Below are 22,325 nucleotides of genomic sequence, written 5' to 3' on the forward strand. Positions count from 1 at the left end.
TCTCCAGACTCCTGTGTGCCCAAATATGTTTTGGGGCCCATGCTGTGCCTGTGGTTCCCCAGCTCCTTGTGGGACACAGCTTCCCTGAGGGACTCAAATCCATTTTGGGGGTACCAACACCCCATGACCAATTGGGGGTCCAAGTGGTACCTGCGACTTCCCAAGCCCTTGTAGTATAGATGCCCCTCTTTTGGGACCTAAATCCATATGGGTTCTCACTTGGGGTCCCCCAGCCCTCTGTGGTGCTCACAGCCACCTTGGGGTCCAACCTGTCCCTGTGGCTCCTCAACCTCTTGTGGGACACAGCTCCCCCGCGGGACCCGCAGCGGTGCGGGGCGGTGCGGGGGGATGCGGGGCGGTCCGGCGGGATGCGGGGCGGTCCGGCGGGATGCGGGGCGGCGCGGGGCGGTCCGGCGGGATGCGGGGCGGTGCGGAGCGATGCGGGGCGGTGCCTCCCGCCGCTCCTGACTCAGCGCCCCGCCCGGCGGGGGCAGGAAGCCGGGCGGGCCGGCCGGCCCCGCTCCTGTCACCGCCTGCGTCAGAGCCCGGAGTTTTCCACTGACGGAAAAGGGCAGCGCGGGGCGGCGCAGCCCGGCCCGGCCCCGGCAGCGGAGCGGGAGGCGCCGCGCCAGGCACCGCCGCTGCAGCCGGAGCCGCCGCGCCGACACCGCCGCCGCAGGTAGGGACCGGGCGGGCAGCGGCGCCGGGATGGGGATGGGGATGGGGATGGGGGAGCCGGCGTGGGCGGCGAGGGGGAGGCTCGCCTTTCACCCCCGGGGGCTGCGACTGCGGGGTCCGCTCGGTGCTTGCCCAGCGCGGGGTTCGGCCGCCGGGAGCCGGCTCGGAGCCGTCCCGCCGGCCGGGGGTCGCTGCCGGTGCCCGCCGCCCGTTCCCGGCGGTCGCGCCGCCCCGGCGCCGTCTGGCCGCGCTGCTCTGCCCGCGGGCGAGCGGAGCCCGGCGGGGCTGCGGCTGGGGCTGAGCCCAGGAAGCTCCGGGAGCCGCCGGGGCAGCGGCACGGCGTTCCTCGGGGGAAGGGGTGTGGGTTTGCTGCACCCCCCACCCGGTCCCCCGCACTTTGCCATCGGCTGTGCCCTACGGACACCCGAGCACCTTTATTATTTATTAGGAGTAGCGCAGAGTTCCCTTCTCACCCCTGCCCCGGTAAGTCCAGGCTCCGCTCCATCCCCGCTGCCGCGGTTCCAATTTTTTGATGTTGAGAGAAAGGTTGGGGGGGCGGGGGGAGCCTTGCTGGCTCGCTCTTCCCCAAATCCGCCCGGCTGGGGATGCTTTCCCGTCGCTACAGCAACACCTACCGACGGGCGCACGGAGGGACCGACGGGCGGACAGACGGAGCGGGGCACCCCCCACACCCCCCCCCGCCTCCCGAAATAAGACATCGCGGCTTTTACAGCCCGCCTGAAAAAAAGGAGGGGGAAAAAAAAAAAAAAAAGGATACCCTTGTCTCCCGCCCCCAACTACTAAGTTTTCTCAGGTTTTTATAATTTTTTTTTTTGCCTGCTCCCCCCCCCACTCCCTCCTCTACCCCCGGCATCCTCAAAAGTGTCTGTCACCTTCGAGTTACATAATGTCGCTGTAGGAAGAGGCTGACACACGGGGACAGCCCTTTCCTAAAGCAGCTCAGCCTTACTAACGCCTGGAATGCCAGCGCCTGGGTGGGATGGATGGAGGGAAAACCCTGGCGGCCGTTTACGAGCCTCGAAGTCACAGAACGAGGGAATCCTTAAAGGCTGGAAAAGCCCTCTGAGATCCCCGAGTCCAACCCTTAACCCAGCACTGCCAGGTTAAGTCTTATCAGTCGTTATCAGGAACCGATCACCAATTATTAATTGATTTTATTACTTTATTTTTTCATGGAAATGATTTTAGTTTTGCTCTGCCGAGCAGTTTGCAGAGGTAGCCCGTCAAGGTGTGTGTGGGGTGGGGGGGGTGGGGTTATTTTCAGGATGGTTGGGTTTGTTCTCCTCCCGGAGAGACTCCGCAGCTCCCGGCAAAGGCTTTAATAATTCAGCGCAGGAAATGCGTGCGTATATATAGCAGGGAAGGTAACGCACAGCGTGTACCTACAGGAGGACAAATATGGAAACCTGATGTGAATTATTCATGAGGTGTGATCAAATAGAGGATTTTCCTAGACAAAGCACACTTCGCTGTTTTCCTGTTTGTTACAGCACAATCTGCGCCGAGTACATCCGAACCTCCTTTCATTTTGGGCCGTGTCAGATAACCTTTAATGTATTTGCTGCAATCTCTTATTTACCTTTCAAGCTGTCAGCAAGAAGTAAGGGCTTGGTAGAAAAATCTGACAAGCCTTTTTTTTTTCTTTCTTTCTTTTTTTTTTTTTTTTCTTTGTGGCCTTCCAAAAATTAGGAGATGGAGTAAACACTTCTGCTGCTCCTTCCGGGGAAGGTGTTTTGCCTGTTCAGACTCTTGACAGGAGCATAAACTCGTGCTACGGACTGATTCATGCTCCCACTCCACAGCACGAAGTACTTTGGGTTTTGCTGTTGCATAGTAGGCAGAGGCTATTTTTAACCGGAGCAAGGTTATGAAACCTTAGACCCAGCTGGGTGAAAATAATCTGGTCTGAACTGGAAAGCACAGCTTTATGTGGCTGGGAACACGCGTGGGACTGTCCCCTGGAGGCTCCTGGTGGGGTGATCCCGCTCCCCTTGGCTCCAGTCAGCCCCGAAATTGGGAAGCGCTGTCATCGGGAGGCTGTCACGGCGGCACAGGGGAAACCACTTAAGTAAATATGCAAAGAATTAAAATAGTTAAATGATTGAGCAATGAATCAGTGCTGATAGTCTGGCGATTATTAAATAACCCTGAGGTGTTACTGGGCTCACCACTGCTGTTAGACAGATTTCTGGGATCGCTGAGCGGCAAGCTCAGCTCCGCAGCGCTTTTGGGGGATTCTCACGCCGAGATCTCTTTGCTCACAAGAAACGGCGGCGTGCAAACAAACACCAACCCCAGCAACTCCCCCAGCGCTGCTCCACGAGCTGCCCTCGGAGCCGTACCTGGCTAAAATATGCGGTGGTGTTTTTTAAACTAATATTTACTCCTGCTAGACCTGCACAGCCACTGCGGCTCTGGGGGAGGGAGCGGGAGCCGCTCTGACTCAGGGCTCAGCGCGGTCCTGAACTCGCTCCCAGCAGCCAAGCCCTCGTCCCGGTGTGCTGGGAAGAGTCCACCTTGGTGTGCTGGAATAAGTCCACTTTGTATTCCTGGGCTGCAAACAGATGGCCGAGCTTTAAAGTCAGTAAACCAGCTCAAAAAGTCACCAGAAAACAAATACCTTCAGTGCACCGTGCTGAGTTTTGGGGGTGGTCGGAGGGATTGTTGTTTCCTTGGTGTTCCCTACATCGCTTGGCAAAAGAAACTTTGCTTTCAATAATTCCTGCACAGATTGGGATCCTTCCATTCTTTAGGATGCTCCACCGACCAACCAACCCCCCCCAAAATTTGAAATGTTCTTGCTCCTGGGTGTTCTCCTGCAATGCCATGGGAATTGTGGCACAAGCAAAGGCAGCTGCTGGAGTCTCTGTGAGGAGTTTCCTTTGCTTTGCTTGCACTGCTGCGATCGCCTGACGCTTCAAAGCACATCTACAGCCCCAGAATACAGCACTGAAACATCTTCTCCTCCTCGTAATTCTGCCCAAAGCCTCTTTGTGCAGTCTCCTGGAGACTGGACACTGGCAGGGGTTTTTAGTTGCCTTCCTCTGCACTTGGCTAAACAAATGCCAAACCTTCTTAAATCTAAATTACTCGAAATATTTACTGTTGAGACGTCGTCCAAGAGGAGGATAGTTAAAACATTAATTCCTTGCATTCCAGTGTGTTAGGGCTTTACCCTGCAACTTGTTGGGTGCCAGAAATGGGACTTTGCAGATTGGATTCCCTTCCCCCCAACTGGACTGCCCCCTTCTATTCCCCCCACCCAAACTTTAATGCTTTAAAAAAAAAAAAAAAAAAAAGGAGGGAGAGAGAGAAAGAAAGGAATGCACATCTGGGCTAAATATTTGTTAGAAAGTATTCCCAGGATAGTGGGAGTTCTGGTGCCAGAGAGGAATTCCTGCGGGTTTGATCCATTGCATTATGTACTTGTTCCAAAAGCTGTTTTCAGTAAAATAGATGAGTAAGAAGTCTTAGCCAAGAACAGAATGTCTTTTTTGGCAACTGAAAGGAAGATAGGATTATTTTATTTCAGGTTATGTAAAAAAAAAAAAAAAAAAAAAAAGAAAAAAAGAGAAGGTGGTAAAATCCTGCACTCCGTGGTGCCTGAAGAGATTTGCAATGGCAAACTCAGATATAGTTATTTATTTTCTCCATGCTGCTGCTGTGGATATTTTGGGGACTTGCTTTTAAGACACTGCTGTGGGTTTAAGGGTCCTTGCAAAATTACTGCAATTAAAATATCCTCATTGTGTCTGAATGGGCCTCTGGGCTTTTTTGGCTGAGTGACCAGTGGCCTTGGTGACATGGCTTTAAAGGCAGCATCCAAATTGCTGGTGTGAATTCTGTCTCCACATGCCAGGGTGAGGAGGGGAGAAGAGAATCATCCTGGCTTTGACAGTAAAATGCCCATCTGGAGGATTTTTTGGGGTAGGGTAGAAACAGACACTGATGGGTGAAGCTCCACTAGGTCTCTCCTGAGAAGGATTTGAAAATTTGGCTTGGAAAACATCACAGCCATAAATCAGCAATGAGGGGGAAGGTGTAACAGGAGAAAATCACTATATTTTGGCTGGTGGGCAGCAGGTTCACCAGCTTTTTCCCATTAGCTGGGAATCCTGTTTGCACAACACCTCCTTTGCATTTACAAAACAATAGGTGTCTTGAAGAAGACAGCGTGCCAAAAGTGGTTTTTTTCCCTATCCATTTGGCTCATTCTCATAGATGGGGAGCTGCACAAACCTCCCTTCATCCTCCTGGCTGGTGATAGCATTTAAAAAATAAATAAATAGAATTGCACCATCTTATGCACAGCTTGCCTTGGCTCTGGCTTGGTGTTTGTGTTAGCTGGGTTCTCTGGCTGGAGGAGAGCGCTCTGGTTTCCCTCTGGGGTTGGTCTGGGGGGATGTGGTGCAGCCCCTGATGGACTGTTGGGTTGGCAGGTGACCTGAGCATCAGGGCTGCTGCATCTTTGGTCCAGCCCTTGGAGTTATCCCTGTCTCAGCAGCATGACCTTGGCTGCTCCAGCAGCCTCCCCTGTCTCCCACGGGACTCGGATGTGGTCGGCATCACATCTCTGAGGGTGTTTGCTCTTGGAAATGTGTCCTACAGGCATTTTAGGGAGCTGGTTCCTCCCTCCCTTGGCTGTAGTGGCATCCCTCATTGTCATCCCTCACTGTGCTGTGGAGCATTCTCTCTGCAGCAGGAGCTGATGCTCTTTCAAGCCACATGTGGGATTTTTATTTTGCAAAGTTTTCGCCTGTTCCAGGTGGACGGTGGGGTATGCAAACCCCTGCAAACAAAAAGCAGCCCAGGCTTTGATTTGGACCCCTGCCATGGATTTGGAGAGTTTCTTTGCTCCTGGTTGTTTCTTAAAGCAAACGTGAAACAGAGCAGGAGGCACATACACAAAAATAAGGCAAATAAAAAGTTTGTTATTTGCTGTTTTGCGGCCACCTGCGAGCTCAGCTTTGCCATGGAGCAGGAAGGAAAGGGGTTAATCCAGGTGTTGGGTAGGACATGTGCTGCTGGGGCTGGAGGGTGGCCAAATCCACCTTCTCTGCATCTATTTTGGATTAAGGCCAAAAAAACAACAACCCCTCTGTGGCAAAACCACCTGCAGCTCCAGGTCTGTTGAGGAGGAGGAGGGATGGAGGGATCACTTCTCCCCAGATTCAGGGGGACGTGCTGGCCCTGTAAGCACGCCTTGCAGCCAATGATTAACTCCTCCAGGCCAGGGAAGTGCTTCAGCCAGAGACTTTTTTGACCTTTAAGGTGGCTATTGTCTCCTGGGAAGCTGGTGGTAAACATAATTAGGGAGGGTTGGTGCAGGACTTGGAAGGAACTGTGTGCTCCTGTCCTGCAACGTGAGACTGCTTGGTGCTGTCAGGACACTGAAAATCCCATGGTGGGGAGGTTCTGCCACTGGTGTGATGTCTGTGCTGCCTCCTCAGGTCTGTCAGAAGGGCAGGTTTAGTGCTTTTTTGTTGTTTTGTTTTTCTCTTTTTCAGAGACATAACCTCAGACATGCAAAGCGGGGTGAGAAATTGTTTGGGTTGCAAAGAATGAATTTGGCTGGTGGAGAAGTTTCGTGTGGTGGGAGGAGATGTGGACTGGGTGTCTGGCACCCCTGTATCTGCACTGTCACCATCCCAGGGCTGTCTACTGTCCCAGATTATCCAAATTCTAGGGATGCTTTAGCTTTTGTGTATTATGGGGTGGCTGGTAGCATCCCACATTGCTGGGGCTCTCCCCTCCTTGCTGGAAGGAGTTCCTGAGCTTCCCTCCCACTGTGGTTTTTACAGCCTGATGGGATGGGGTCAGAGCAAGCCACCCCTCAGGCAGCAGCCTGGCTCTCAGCTCTGGGGATGGCTCACTGGCTCCCAAATAAGCTGGCAGTGGCTTCTGCAGGGTCAGGGGGAGCTGGGCTGGTGTTGCCAGAGTCTCAGAGGTGGAATGATCCATCATCAGTGCAGGAGCACCCCAGGCTGAGTGGGTGCTGATGTCCATTAGAATCATAAAATATCCTGAGTTGAAGGGACCTACAAGGATCTTTAAGTCCTAACTCCTGGCCATACACAGGACCACCCCAATAATCCCACCCTGTGCCTGAGAGCATTGTCCAAACCTACTGTAGGCAAAGGCTGTAGCTTTTGTGTTTTTTTTGTTTTTTTTTTTTTTTTGTCTCCCAAATTTGCACAAACTTTATAAAAGGAAAGTTTAAAAGATGCAACACAGTTATTTTTGGCTTTCTTTTTTTTTTTTTTTTTTTCCTTTAAGATGAGCAGAGGCAAAGCATGCAGGAAATTTAGGAATCTAGGCAAGTACAGAGCTCCTTTGTTTTTAATTAGCTGCGTTGTTTTTAATTGCTTCTATGCTTGATACATAACCCAGCCTAAACAAGAATAGCTTATTGAATGGGGGACTGACTATGAAAGGCACCATGAGGAGAAGGGCTGTTCTTCACAGTTGATATATTTGTATTTCAGTGCTTCATTTAATAAGTCTGTTTCCCCGGGGGGCTGTAGCAAGTAAATCATGCCAACAGATTGTTTTCTGCAAACTGGCTTATTTTTGTAATTAGCAAGACGTTAAAGCTGTAACTGCATAGAAAGCGATCTGGGTGAGGAGCGAACATAAAAGAATTAGTAAGCAAAATGTAATACTTACTGTTTGATGACATTTGTGTTGACTGGATTGGTTTCTGGACAGTTTGTTGTCTGGGATAGTCAGTTTCTTCTGCAGAGTTGTGAAATGGGAAAGAAATTCACAGGTGTGCACAGTGAGTGTAGTTAAGATGAGGTGTTTTAGGGGCAGCACTTTTTGGGAATGACATCTGCATAGCCAAGTGGATCTGATGGGAAAGCCTTGCTGGGGGTTACAGCTGTCCTGCTCATCACCACAAAATGCCAAAATTTCCGGGGCTTCATGTTGTTTTTTCCTTTGTTTTCCAGTTATATGACAAAAACGGCATCACCATGAGCGGAGTATTGAAAAGGAAGTATGAAGAGCTGGGGGATGACAGCACCTACTGCTCCTCCTCCTCCTGCTCCCCCCTCTCCTCCTCAGCATCCTCAGGCTGGGACACTGATGAGGAGAATTCCCGTGGAGAGCCCAAGCCCAGCTCTGCCTTAATGTCCAGCTTCACCCGTGAGTAGCTCTGGTTTTCCCAGGATCAGCCATGACTCTGCATGGGTTTTTTGTAGGGTGGTGGTGGGTCAGAGACCCACCTTGGGGCATACCTTTATGGCTGGAAGTGGTTGTGGCACCTGCTACCTATCATGACACTGGTTTATAATCATCCATCCTCCTCACAGTGGTCTTCCTCAGCCCTTCCTCCCAGTATTTATTATTCCTTTGGAATATTTTTGCTGAAGTCCAGGTTTGCAGGAATAGAAACCCAAGGATGGGTGTGCAGAGGCATGTGTGTGCCTCCAAGCCTGTGCTGCAGGACCACCCCACCAACCCTCAATTCCCTGTCAAGCTGTTTCACAGGCAAAACCTAATCAGACAGTGAAGGCCTGTAATGCTCTTTTTAAAAAATGATTAACCAGTAGCGTAATTACCATTTCAGAACTTGTTTCCTACGTAAATTGGGTGCTTTGCCAAAGAACATGACACGTTTGACATTGTCTGAGCTGCTAGTACAGATAAAAGCTATTTTGTTTTCCCAGCAATGTGAGTTTTGAGAGCTTTTAGGAAAACACACAGAAGGGAGTGTTGTAAAGCCCTTTATCTGCTGTGTGAAGGGAAAAATAAAAAGTACAATAGAAGAACATCTTCATGGAGGAGAAATAGTCCAGCCTAGTAAATTATACTGAACACCCACTGTATATAGCAGTTAAGGTCCACTTAGCAGACATACACAAACACGCCGTGGTCTGAAAAGGCTTTAGAAGTCTTGTAATAATAAAGAGTCTCATTCTTGCTTGTCTTCCCAGGTTTTGTGACAAAACAATGAACTTTTTGTATTCTCTGGCTCAATTGGAAAAGGGTCAGGAATGGGAAAACAATTTCAGAGGAGGGGTGCAGGGAGAGAGGAGCAAATGCCAAAGTGCAGCAGCTCGGCCCATAGATGATCGTGGTGGTTAACTTGCCTTCTGATAAAGAGCTCGTGTTTTAGGAGATTGAGTCAAGGTTATTGTGAAAATGCAACTCACAGTGCAAAGATATGATCAGAGTGACTGCAGGGCCTGGTGTGAACCCCCAGCTATTGAGCAGAAGCTGCTGACACAGCTGGGTGAACACTTCTTTTTTCTCTTTTTTTTTTTTTTCCACATGAAACTGAAACACCATATTTTGGCAAGTGAGACCTGTGAAATGTGGGTGCAGTTAACTGTCCAGTCTTGCACTTTCACAGCCTTTGGGGCCCACCAAAGCAGCTGAGCTCCTCGGGTTGTTGCAGTCTTTTCCTTGGGTCCCACTGCAGGGCTGCTCGTGGCTCTGCCTCCCAAAGAGCAGGGCTTGATCCCAGCTCTGCAGCAGTCACCCATCCTTTCTGGGTTATTCTTTTCCAACCAAAGCACCCCTGCACTAGCAGAGAATGGGACCAGAAATACCTCCCCACCACAAATTTGGGTGTAGCTGCCTCTTGTTCCTGCCACACTCACACGGCTGTGCCTGGCTTTCCTTTCTTGGCAGGCCACACTCGTGGAAACTCACTGACTCTGAACCTGCCCTGATTAATTAGTCCCCCTCCATCTACTGTGTTTGCATGTGCAGCTGTGCAGGGCCAGGTATCTCTGGAGAGGCTCTGCTCGAAGTGATGTGTAGCATGTTTCAGCAGTTTAAGATAAACCAGAGTCATGTATTGCCCTGTTTACCCGGGGATCACCTGCACAAAGATTAACATCTTTGCAGCTGCTCTCAAATGAGTCTCTTGAGAATAAACCATAGATTCAGAGTTCCTCCCAGTGGATGGTGAAAGGAAGTACCAGAAAAAACAGCAATTTGGGCTGTTTTCTGCCCTGCCACAAAAGCTGGAGCCATGAAGCACTGGGAATACCAATGCCCTGCCATCCCAGGAGCAGACTCCTGAGTGTGGGGCAGAGTGGATTTAGAGAGACAGATGTGTAGGATGGCTGGTTGCTTGTTCATTATGCTCTGCCACACGTGAAGAATAAGCAAATGGATGTTCCTGGGGGGAAGTCAAGCAGGAAGGAGAAGCAGCAGCCACCTCGTAGGGTGAATCTCATCAGTGACTCTGATGCAGCAGGGCTTGGCTTAGCTTCCTCTCCATCCTCATCCCAGCTCTGAAGTGCTAGCTCCTAAAACACCACCAAGCAATGTTGTAGCCTTGTCTCAGTGTGTCCCTGTTGGGAGAGTAATTACAAGTCCTGCCTGTTTGCAATATTTCTATTCCATCTGCAGCATGGCAGCGCTGACTTAGTGCTTTTTCTTTGTTTTAATTCTCCCCTTTTCAGCCACGTCAATCCTGAAGAAATCCAAGCGACTAAAGAAGAACAATGTGGAGTTTGACCGGGTCACTGTGTTTTACTTCCCACGCTGCCAGGGCTTCACGAGCGTGCCTAGCCGTGGGGGCTGTACCCTGGGCATGGTGAGCAAACACAGCTCCTCCCGCCAGTTCACGCTGGCAGAGTTTTCAAAGGAGCAGGAAAACGTCCGTCGGGGCAAACTCGAAGAGAAATTAAAAGAGGAGAAGTTGGAAGCGTTGAAATGGAAAGTGAGTGAGGAGCGTGGGGCTGGGTTGATGAGGAGCTGGTGGATGCTGTTGGTTAATTGGCCAATTTTTAATGAGAGCCTCTGAGACCTGGGGGCATCAATCCTTAGCTCCCAATTTGGGTCTCCAAAAAACAGAGGCTCCAGTGGGGGATTTTTATATAATTCTCCCCCTTTGAAAAGTGAAAAGACACAGAAGACATTTTTGCTCTTTTGGTAGTGCCTCTCTGTCCTGGGATCCTCTTGAGACTCTTCTCGGCGTCTCCCAAAGTCTTTTCATTTCTGGTTTACATACTTGATATCCTAGGACACATCTCCAGTCAGATGTCAGGTCTTTGTGGGCTCTGACTTAGATGTTGATCCTGAGGTTGGCCACCATGAGGGAGACCTCATTCCTTCCTTGTTTCCCCTCTCAGCTGGGGGTTCCAATGGCTCTGAGTCCCAAACAAGCCCCTAAAGCTTTGTCCATTTTCTGCCCTCAGCTAACCATGAACGGCACCAAGGAGTCGGAAGAGGCCAACCAGCTCACCATCGAGGACATCTCCGACGACGACATCGACGTCAGCAACGTGGACCTGGAGGACGGCTTCTTCCTGCAGCCCTACCCCGCCAAGAAGAGGCGCGTGCTGCTGAAGGCCGTGGGCGTGAAGAAGATCGACAAGGAGGAGAAGCGGGAGCTGCACAACATCCGCCTGTCCCGGGAGGACTGCGGCTGCGACTGCCGCGAGGTCTGCGACCCCGAGACCTGCAGCTGCAGCTTGGCAGGCATTAAATGTCAGGTACAGCCTCACCCCTGGGCGTGGGGGGTGCTGTGGCTCCAGCTGTGTGTTAGAGCAGGGGGGTGTGAGCAAGTTGGACAGAGCTGGGGCAGCCTGTAAATCCGTCTGCTCCCACCTGCTCTTGGAGGTGAGGAAAGCTCTTGGAGCATCCCTCAGGCTGCAAGGCAGGCACTGCTTGAAAGCGTTCTCTTCCCAAATCACACGCTCAGCCATCCCCACACTGCAATGAGAACGTCCCTGCTTTACGTTCCCACGAGATCCATACCTGCTCGATCTCCTGTTGGAGGTGGGCCACATGGGAGTGTCTGCAAGGAAGAGCTCCTTGCTCCTCACACAAGGCTGCGCTTTCTCCCCCTCCCCCAGGTTTTATTTTTAATTCCTTTTTCTTCTGGTGTGTGTCACAAATCCCAGCGCGCTCAGGCGAACGTGGGAGTGTCAGCTGAGCGTCAGCCCACAGCGGAGCTGTGCAGGCCACCTGCACAGTGGGATAATCCCCCTCTATTCAATTAGTGAGTTATATTTTTCAGGGTATTTTTTGCAGGTGCCTGCCCAGCTGTATTTAGGGAGCCTCATTCCCTATTCTGGGCACTGCTTTCTCCCTCGGTGCCGCGTTTGGAAGCTGGGGGTGGCGGAGGTGGGTGCACACGGGTGCTCCATGTGTGTGTCACAGCCCCCCTCTAGTGGCTGCTGCAGATCAGATCGTGAAATCATTAAATAGCAGTAAAGAAAAAACTCACTTTTGCTCCCTTATGTCTCCTTCTGGACCATTTTCTTTTGCTTTTTTTTTAATCTTTTTTCTTCACTTGTACTGAAATCCAACTTTTTATGACACTTCTTCAAAAGAGCAGGGTGTCTTTATTTTTTTTTTCTTCCTGCCTTCAAACCCCTCAGCTCTTACTTGGTTTCTCAGGACAGATGATCACGGGCAGTTTTGGTTTTATGCCACTGGGTTCAACCCTAACCCTCTTCCTCTTATTCTCCCTGTTTCCAGATGGATCACACCTCCTTCCCCTGCGGCTGCACCAAGGACGGCTGTGGCAACACCGAGGGCAGGATCGAGTTCAACCAGGCCCGCGTGCAGACGCATTTCATCCACACCATCATGAAGCTGGAGCTGGAGAAGCAGCAGCAGAGCAGCGAGAAGGTGGCGGAGGCCGAGCCCCCTTTCCGGGAGCGGCTCCCTGCGCTGGGATGCGCGGCAGGGAAGGGCTCGCTGGAGGAGCGCGCAGTCCCGCTGGCACCTGCCTTCCAGTTCAGCCCTGACCTGGAGGCCCTGGGGGAGAACAGCTGCAGCAGTGACATGACAGACTCCTCCATCTCCTCCCATCCCAGCGAGGACCTGGAGGAGCCCTACGAGAGCCTCCCCTCCGACAAATCCCAGTCGGACGTGGACGACGACGGCTTGGCGCGCATCCTCCACTTCAACGACTCGGACGCCGAGGAAGAGAGCAGGCGTGGCCAGGATGACCTCAGCTGCTTCCATCCCACCGACTTCTTCATCGAGGACCACGGCAGTGAGGCCAAGCCTGTCCCTGGCCACTTGTCCCACCTCTCGGAGTGCCTGGATGAAAATGCCAACCAGGACAGCGGGGGTTTGCTGGAGGATGCAGCCCATGGGAGGTGCGATGGTCTGTCCTGCTGCACCTCCTCCTCCACTGAGCCCTGCTCCAAGAGCTACGCCGACCTCAGCCTTTCCTCTGATTCCTTGGATTTCTTCCAGTCCTTCTCGGACTATAACTTGGGACCCCTTTACAACTCCTTAAAGGAGTATGAGAACCTGGATAACTTCTCAGCGTTACAGTTTCAGTTGCCTAATTTCCCTGGCTTCCCACAAGCCGGAGATCAGGGCTCCTGTTTCTTGGAGTCCCTCATTGGTTTGTCCGAATCCGTCCCTGAAACCCCAGCCCCTTTCACAGACAATCAACTTTTGGAGGATGCCATCAAGTCATCACTGATGGAGACAGTGAAGGTGTGAAACACCCATGTGGCTCAGGCAAGGACTGATGCCGAAAGGAAAACAGAGGAACAGTGAGACAGACAAAATTTCACTGAAAGGATGGTGTGCTACTCAAATATAAGGAGGAAAAAACAGCAACAGCAGAAGACTTTCTAAGCAAATTAACTATTTTTGGTCTTTATACAACATGGACGTTTTGACATACTGCAGCTACAATCAGTTCTCTCGCTGTTTGTGTAAAAATTTCTAAACTTTCATGATGGGGTGGGGAAGGGAGGGAGGGAGAAAGACTTTCACATGAGAATTTCCTTGTGTTTTGTACGAAAAGACCTGTTGAGAAAAACTCCTCGCTAACGTTGCCAGTCGTCCATACAGCCCCTTCTAGAAACGTTTCAGTGTTGCAGGAACTTTTTAAGGCAACTTTTTGAAGCTGTATTTATTGTGAAAATTTGTGGTTTGCGTAAGAGTCGGCCCAACACACTCTTACGTTTAAATCTGATGAGGTTTACAGAAGAGATCCATACACTATATACATAATCATTCTTCATCTATTTATTGCAAATTCCAGAATTTAACTAGCCACTGAAGCTTGAACTAGCATGAAACCTTATTTAAATTGGTAATACCTCAGATGTATTATGTGTACAATCATATTTTTTTGCATAATATATCTGTATTTATTTATTTTCTACCTGTAGTACGTGAATAGCACTGTGGTTTGTCGATGACCTGGAAGGGCAATAAGGTCTTCAAGAGGAAGATGACCCTGGTTTTTCTGAGTCTGAATGATGTTGGTTGTTTGGTCTTCACTTCACATTTCTAGAAACACTGAACAGAAATGGTGTGGGAGGGAAGAGATGAGGGAAGAGTTTGTGCAACATCCCTTGGTTTCTCCCAGCCTTGTCGTAGACATGAGAATGGTGTTTGGTCTCCATAATGTCACTGTGGAGAGCAAAGCAAGCAAAACTATTTAAGAAGTAACATTAATTCTAGCATGAAACAAGACCCAACCCCTTTTTGTAAATTATTTTATAATTTATTTAATTTCCTAGGGATTTGGCCATGAGATCTTTCCCCATCAGTTATGGTGCCTGAATATGCAGAGGAACTGTCAGCAGTTGGAGGTGTAACCATAAGGACCTTGGCAGCCCTCGTGGGGGCTTTGGGAGAGCAAAGCCAAAACAGCAACAGTGCTCAAGCTCCTCAGCAAGTGCTCCTTAGGACTCCCCAGCACCGAGGATGTTGCAGCTCCAAAATCCAGTGGGTCACACTGATTGTACTGTATTTTTATATAGGTGAATCGAGTAATTCAATCAAAACAGATGGATGTGAATTTTTTGGGGTTATTTATCCTGTGAGTACAGTTTTTGAAGACCTGAAGTCCAAGCTGAAAAACTGAAGGCTTTTGGTTTTTAAAATGAGAGAAACCTTTGTGTTTAGGAAGGATACTGGAGGCTGCCCTGGCCTTTTGCTATTTAAGTCAGTCAGAGCATGACACTGTTCGGCCATGAGATGTAACTGGACAAAAAAATCTGTGCATCAGTGATACACTAAGTGCCTACACCAGTGGTATCAAAAAAGCAAAATGGATTTAAAACCTACTGGCTTTCAATTCCCCCTTGGAAAATTTGGTGATGGGAGTGATTCCTGGCATTACCATCACAGGAGGAGGAGACAGTTCTGGTGTCCCCAGCTTCGCTGCCTTGGGAGCAGCTGGAGGGAACTTCTGGGGGTGCAGAGACACACAGACAAGGGAACCAACCCCGAAACATGGATTTGAGGATTTTTCCATTGGCTGAACTGTTTCTATCCCCAACCACAGGGATGGTGCTCTTGGATACCTGCTCTTCGACAGGTGCCTCGCTGCAAACCTGCCGGCAATTTAGGAAACTTCTGGCGTACGAAACGTGGGTTGCTTGGTTTTTTTTTTTTTTTAATCCTTATTATTGCTATTTAATTGTCAATCTTCTCTGGTATTGAGCCAGTCAACTTGGAAGTGGAGCTGATCCCCCCACGGCCACGAGCGGGTCCTGAGCCCGCACTCACCGCCGCTTCCTCCAGCAAGGCATCGCCCCCGGGGCGACTGTAGGAATACTACTGGCAGATGGAGGATTTCCTGGATATATCTATTATTATTATTATTATTGTTATTGTTATTGTTATAATAATAATTATTATTTTTATTATTATTTTTCATTGTCGTCATTGTTTCTTTAGACTGAAAAATCCCCTTTTCGGTTATCTCCTAGGTGGTAGCTCCTTCAGTTCCTTCAGACTGCATCAAAAATACTGACAGTTGAAAGTCTGGTAGCCTTCTGTATTTATTGGCACTAATATATTTTGTAACATTCCTAGGTTTCTCTGCGTATATATATTTATATATATATAAAATATATGCCTATATTTTATATATGTATATGTATACACACACACACACAAACACTTTTTTTAAGTGAATGATTGGGATTGACTCCTGCCTTGTGGATTTTTTTCAGTAATTTATTCTTTTTATTTGTGTTGGTGCCAAAAAAGAAAAAAAATATTTTTTTTCTCTTTTTTTTTTTTTTTTCCAGGGCACTGAATTGTAAATATATAATTTTTTTTTCTTCTCGGTATCTGTGTAAAAAGTTGCCTGTTAAACAGTTTAAAAACTGGGTATTTATTGACACAATCTGTAATTATCTAATGTATTGGTTGAAACACTTTGGTTTCAACATAGCTTTATTTTAGCTTTCTTTGTGTATATATTGTGATTATGTTGCTTAAAGGTACAAGTTAAAAAAATGCTTTATTTTTACCTTATCCATTTGCATTTGTTTATAAAAAAAAGCATATTTGTCTACAGCTGCTGTCTCTCATTTCATCAAAGCAATATGAAGAAATTTCCATTACACTTTCAATAAAAGAATTTTGTTTGAATACGGCAGTGTCTTCACAAATGTCCTTTTTGTGACAGAATCACCTTTTCTCTTTTCTCTAAATAAAGTAAAACATCAGTGCATGGGATGTGGTTTTCCCAAACTTTTTGGCCTTGTGGATGGTGGCTGCTTGTCTCTAAGGGATGATAGAATAGACAACAGTCATGGCAGCATCCACATCACCAAGGAGGAATCTTGGGAAACCCTGGAAACCACTTTCCCTCCTGGGTTACAAATGATTTCTCATTGCCCTGTGGCTCCCCTGGGACCTGGAAGGATGCAGCTGCACAGAAGCATCACCATGGTCCTGTGCCCCTGGGGAAAAACAGAAAAAATACTCTTGGTCATGGCAACAGCATGGAAAGAAGAGAGTAGCATGTGAAGCAGCCCATGGTACAAAGGGAAAAAGATGAATAAATCCCAGGAATCTAGATGGGGAAAAGCACACCTCTCCCATGGGTCTGTGGCTGTCAGCACAGGCATAAATCAGAACCACTGCCATTGACCTGAAAGCAAGGGAAATTGGCCAAAGAATGCCATTGTCTAGTTTTCCATTGGGAATCCATTTTTAAAGGTTGCCATCTGCCCCCAGAGCAGAGAAGCTCAATTAATTGAATAAACTATTTGTTACAAATTATTTGCTGAGCTGTAAAAGCAGAAATACTGACAAAAGGCTCATCCATGGAGGCTCTCCAATATGCATTGAAGCTCAGCCTGGTTACCCACCCAGAGGGATGTGTTTGGTTGTGGGTTTTTTTTTTCTTTTATGGGGTTTATGTCTGTTCTTCCCTCTTACACTACCTATTTTCTGACTGGGAGTGGAATAATTCCCAAAATACAGCTCCAGCTGCAGCACTGGTGGGTTTTTGGCTCGTGGTGATGACTGTGTTGTGCCCTGGCACAAGACATCATCACCAGGGGACCCAACAGCCCCAAGGGACAGTGCTGAAAGAGCCCCAAGGTGCTGCATCCCACCAGCCTCTGGCATGGGCATCCCCATGGGGAATCACAGAGTCCTGGAATGCTTTGGGTTGGAAGGGATTATATTGGAGACCACCTAGTTCAACCCCTCTCCTGATGCCTTTCACTTCACCACATTTCTCTAGGCCTCATCCAGCGTGGTTTTGGGCACTTCCAGGGATGGGGCACTCACAGCTTTTCTGGGAAACCTGTGCCAGGGCCTCACCCCCCTCAGAGTAATTAATTTCCTCCTAATATCTAATGTAAACTTGCCCTCTGCCACTTTAAAGCCAGCTTCCCTGTCCTATCACTCTGTGCCCTTGTCCAAAGTCCCTCTCCAACTCCTTTAGGCATGCTGCTTTGGATGCAGCCCACAATGGGGTTGGGGCTTCCTGGGCTGCCAGTGCACTTTGCCAGATTGTGCCCAGACTTTCATCAATCCCCCCAAGTCCTTCTCTCCAGGGCTGCTCTCCAGCCATTCTCCACCAAACCTGTGTTTGTGTTTGGGATTGCCCTGACCCAGGTGCAGGACCTTGGGTTGTTTTTTATCCCATCCCATACCAGTGACAGACTAAAACTCAAATGGGAACATGCCAATAATTGGCCATTCTGCAGTGCCCTGGGAAAGCCAAGCTGCCATCCATATCTCAGTTAAAGCCTCAGCTCTGGCAAACTTCAGCTGAATTCCATGGGAAATGCTCTTGGATGGGCAGAGGAAGTGCCCGTTGCAGTGACAGGGGTCTGGAAGCCCCAGGAATGCATCACCTGGGATGCTTTTATTGCCTCTGCAGAAGATCTAAGTCTCCCTTACCCACTGCAGTGTCACACTGTTCAGACGCACTTCACAAACCTGCCCTTTTCCTTCTATCAGCCGGACAAACGACAAAAAAAAAAAAAAAAAAAAAAAAGATTTTCCCCCAAACCTCCTGCCTCCAAGGCAAGCACAAGGCAAGCACAAGATCCCGTGGATGCCTTCAGCCCTGCAGAGCTCTCAGCTTGCCCTGCAGCTCCTGGCTTGTTTGGTTTGTTTTGTTTGTTCGTTTTTAATTTTCCTGTGACGGAGTTAAAGTCCACCCTCTCCGTCACTTGATGAGAAAAGCCCTCGGAGCTCTGATTCCCGCACGGCGCCAGGTCTGGAGTCACCGGGGCTGGCGTCACCGGCTGTTCCCGTCCCCGGCGGCCCCGGGTCGCCAGTGACTCATCCCTTTTCCGGAGGCACAAAACGCTCCGAGCCCGCTGGCTGCACGCACAGCCCGAGCCCTGCTGGCACCTCGGGACCCAGCGAAAGCAGGCGATGAGTAACGCTGCGAGCGGGGAGAGAAAAGGAAAATAAGTGGAAATAAAGAGGGTGGTTGTGAAAAGTATTACTAAATACATGGTTCTTATTAAAGAGCCATATTGTATGTCTCTACGCAGATATTTACTGTATGTATCTTGTTGTATTGATTAGTAGTGCTGTATTAATATTTTATTATGTGTGGTAAATGTAGTTTTGTAGTTAAAAGGTAACTTTTGTAAGTTAAAATAGGAACTATGTATGTGGGATATTTTTTTAAGAAAGGAATGAGGTACTCACACTGAGATAGCAGCCACAGGACACCTCAATCTTTCAGAGAAAGAGAATTTATTGCTCCATTATCAGGAAAACGAACTTCATCCTGCCGTGCTCAGCCATGAAGACACCGTCAGGATTAAGAGGAAAAAGTTGACACTGACCAGGCTGAATCCTTGTTTGAATGGAATTTATGCCTCATGTATGAGGTGTATGAATATGCAACAGGCTGTTGCTTTTAAGGGTTAATCCTCTGTTAACGTGGGTCCTTTTTCAGGCTTGTGCTGCCCAGAAAAGGTACCCAGACATCCGTAACTCTTTGTTTCTATTGTCTCATATTGTCCTAATCCAAATTGTCCAAATTATTATTACTCTAATTATATTATTATTTTTATATCAATTTTATTACTATTAAACTTCTAAAATTTTAAAAACAGGTGATTGGCGTTTTTCACAGTGGTGAAGCCCTGAGCAAGGTGGGGACAGGTTTATTTGGGGTCAGTGAATCAGCCATTGCCAGGGATGGGAAGGAGCAGCACTGCCTGGTGCCAAGTGGGGCAGGGGTGCCAGCTGGGTGTCACCGGGCTGGGACAGGTCTGTGTGCAGGCAGCTGGCTGGTTTCAGCCCTGCCAAGGAAAGCTGAGGGTTGCAGCTGGTTTAACCCCTCCCGAGGTGCAGCTCTGTGAAATCAGTGGGCATGGCTTTAACAGCAGCACCTCACAGAGGGACCATCTCCAGCCAGCCCAGAAACTCCTCTGGCCTCAGACTTCAAGGGAAAGGTAAACTCCTCTTGGCAGAGAAGTGGTGATGAACTGCTGCTTCCAGGCCATGAGGATTCTCTGAGAGCTGGAGGTGTTCACCTGGAGAAGGGAAGGCTCCAGGGAAACCTTAAAGCCCCTTCCAGAGCCTGAAGGTATTACAGGAGAGCTGGAGAGGGACTTGGGACAAGAGCGTGGAGTGATGGGTCAATGGCTTTAAAATAGAAAGGGAGAATGGCTTTGAACTGAAAGAGGGGAGGTTTGGATTAGACATTGGAAAGAAGTTCTTCCCTGTGAGGGTGACTCTGCCCAGGGCAGTTCTGGACTCCCCATCCCTGAGAGTGTCCAAGGCTAGGTTGGACAAGGGTCTGAGCAACTTGGTCTGGTGGAAGGTGTCCCTGCTCATGGCACAAGGTGGGAACTGGATGATTTTAAAGTCCCTTTCAGCCCAAAACAGGAGATGGTTCTATGATTCTCCTCCACAGTTACGACCAGTAGGAATTTTCAGGGCTGCTTAATCCACGCACTCCCATCAGCTTGTTTTACCCCTCCCAGCCTGCTGCTGAATAAATGGCAGTATTGCCATCTACTGGGCAGCTGCCTCCTTCTCCCAGCCTCTGAGCTGGCCAAATTGCTCCTGGGCAATGCTTGTCCTCTGTGGGACCAGATGCATCACTAAGATATCTCACTAAGATATCTCACTAAGATATCATAGCAAAAGAAAACAAAATATTGCTAAATGGCCCACTGGGGTTTGGAGGAGAGATGGGGGTGTCCTGGGGCTTGACTGGCCTGGCACACACATCCTCAGCTGGGTGAAATCATCTCCAGAAGGAGAAATGCTCAACCTCCCCACCCCCCCATGGATGTACCTCTATTTTGACCAGTGAAGCTGAGTGAGGACAAAATGTGCTGGACATGCCTGACTCCTTTACATCAGTAGGTGCATGAAACCCACCAAAACTGCAATATCTGCAACCACAGAGCTGGAATATTCTGTCACAAGCACACAGGCTTTTAGTCAGCCCAGTTGAGAAGGCTGAAAAACTTGATATTCCCTATGGACCACATAAACCACACACTGGGCTAAAACATTACAGAATTAATAACATTCAAGGTTCTCCCTCCAAAACAAACCTGCTCCCCTGAGATCCTCTGCAAAGGAAACTATTATCTATTACATTACCCTGGAAATAAATACTTGGCTACTACTTTGGAGTAAATAGAGATGGAAACTTAATGGTACCTAAGTGCATTTCATAGTCAGAGCATCCCAAAGCACTCTCAGGTAATTAAGGCTGAATGGCTGTCAGGAGGCAACAGGGCCCCTTGTAGCCACACTCCCAAATATTCATCACTTTGGCCTGCAAGTGAGCAAGAACTGATTGGTGAGGGAGTGGTACAATTTCAGCTGCAGAGATTTTGGAGTTATCCTGATAAAGGACAGCAGTGCCAGGATTTGGGTGAGAAGGTGTCTGTAATCAGAACACTTTTTGCACCCATGCTGTGGCTGAGGGCCCCATTGCTGAGCTTAGCTCTGTGTGACATGAAAGCTCCCCAGCTCTGCTGTGTTTTGGGCCAGCTGAGGTGCTCGAGGGTATGAAGACTTCCCCATGGGGCTGGTGTGTGGAAACCCAGGGCACTGGGAATATTTCTGTCTGCCCTGGGGTGCCCTGACCCCCAGGGCAGCACTGACTCTGACCCTCATTCATGGAGAAAGTCTCCCAGACTTCAAGATAGACTGGAATCCACAAAAGTGTGAAATAGATTATAGAGAGCAGTGTAGGTGTGTCACTGGGTGAGAAATTGAGGGTTTGGGATTTTTAGTATGTTGTGGATGGAGGGCACAGGGTGTCACCCTGGGTTTCTTCTTCGTGCCTCTTCTTCCTTCTTCTCCATGGGTTTGGATGGCATTCTGTAATTGGACAGAAAAGTCTGCACTGCGGGCTACCAGGGATCAGTTATTGGGTTAAAAGGGAAAATAATCCAGGTGTCAGTTCTTAATTGGATAGTTTAGTCTTAAAAGCCCTTGGAAGAAGAGATTGTTGGCCATTTTGTGCCTTCTAATGAAAAGCTGCTGAACTCACAGTAGTGAGAGTGTTTTACTGATGAGAAATAATAAACACCTGAGTGTGATCATGAACTACTGTCTCAAGTGCCTTCAACCCAGACCCAGGGAAACCAACAACTGGAACCACCACAATGGTGAGGTGACAAGGGACCTCAGGAGAGCTGTGCCCCTTTGACACAGAAGGATGGGATGGGATATAATGGGACAGAATATTCTCAGACATTTCTAATGGCACTGACCCCTGTATTTGGTCTGTGCATTCCCTGTTTCACAGCACCTGCATCCTCCCCTCCCAAAATATCCCAAAGTGTTGCAGCCAGCCTTACACCTCACCAGAGCACCCTACATCTGATAGAGCCAGCCCCCCAGGAGGTAATTCTCCTGCTGCCATGGTTATCTCCTTTTTCTGCTCTCCATAAACACATGGGCAGCACCAGTTTTCCAAAATCTAATTCCCTGCTTCAGCTGCACCCTCACCACTCAGTTTTGGGGAAAAGGAGGTGGACATTCCCTATGAGCATTAAAACACTGTGCCCAGCTGTGTTTCCCCACTACCACTGGATATTATTTTGCTGTTAAAGCTGCCATCTAAACACAGTAAATCCTGTAGAGCTCTGCATTTTCCACAGGCTTTTCAAAGTGGACTCCTGGGATCAGAGTTTTGCCTAGCAGGGCTGAGGAACACACAGCTCTAGCCAGGCACTTGGATGGTGAGAGGCAAAGGAGGCAAAGGAGAGGCACACATGCCCTGACCATGTGCTGCCAGCTCCTGCCTCCCTCTTATCCTACACAATAAATCATGGCTGAGCAGCACAAGCTGTTCCTGTCAGCAAAATGCAGAAAGAAAACTCTGCTCTTGGCACTGGGGACGTGATAATGACCCTGAATTAGAGCTGTGTGTCTCCAGCACCTGATTCTCCTGCTCCTGTGGGTACAGCCTGAGGTTTCTCCTCCTG

General features: G+C 49.0%; 1 protein-coding gene across 1 annotated transcript; it reads left to right on the forward strand.

Annotated features, from left to right (window-relative positions):
• The first annotated feature begins 569 nt into the window (after positions 1 to 569).
• On the forward strand, positions 570 to 16,029 carry CSRNP1 (cysteine and serine rich nuclear protein 1). The gene is made up of 5 exons (XM_059838977.1): positions 570 to 679; positions 7,650 to 7,845; positions 10,119 to 10,378; positions 10,857 to 11,153; positions 12,145 to 16,029. Exons 2-5 carry the CDS (start codon positions 7,674 to 7,676, stop codon positions 13,126 to 13,128), a joined length of 1,713 nt encoding a protein of 570 aa, XP_059694960.1. The 5' UTR covers positions 570 to 679; positions 7,650 to 7,673; the 3' UTR covers positions 13,129 to 16,029.
• The last annotated feature ends 6,296 nt before the right edge of the window (positions 16,030 to 22,325 follow it).

The sequence above is a fragment of the Haemorhous mexicanus genome, chromosome 1 (assembly GCF_027477595.1).
Source record: "Haemorhous mexicanus isolate bHaeMex1 chromosome 1, bHaeMex1.pri, whole genome shotgun sequence".
In the NCBI taxonomy this organism is placed as follows: domain Eukaryota; kingdom Metazoa; phylum Chordata; class Aves; order Passeriformes; family Fringillidae; genus Haemorhous; species Haemorhous mexicanus.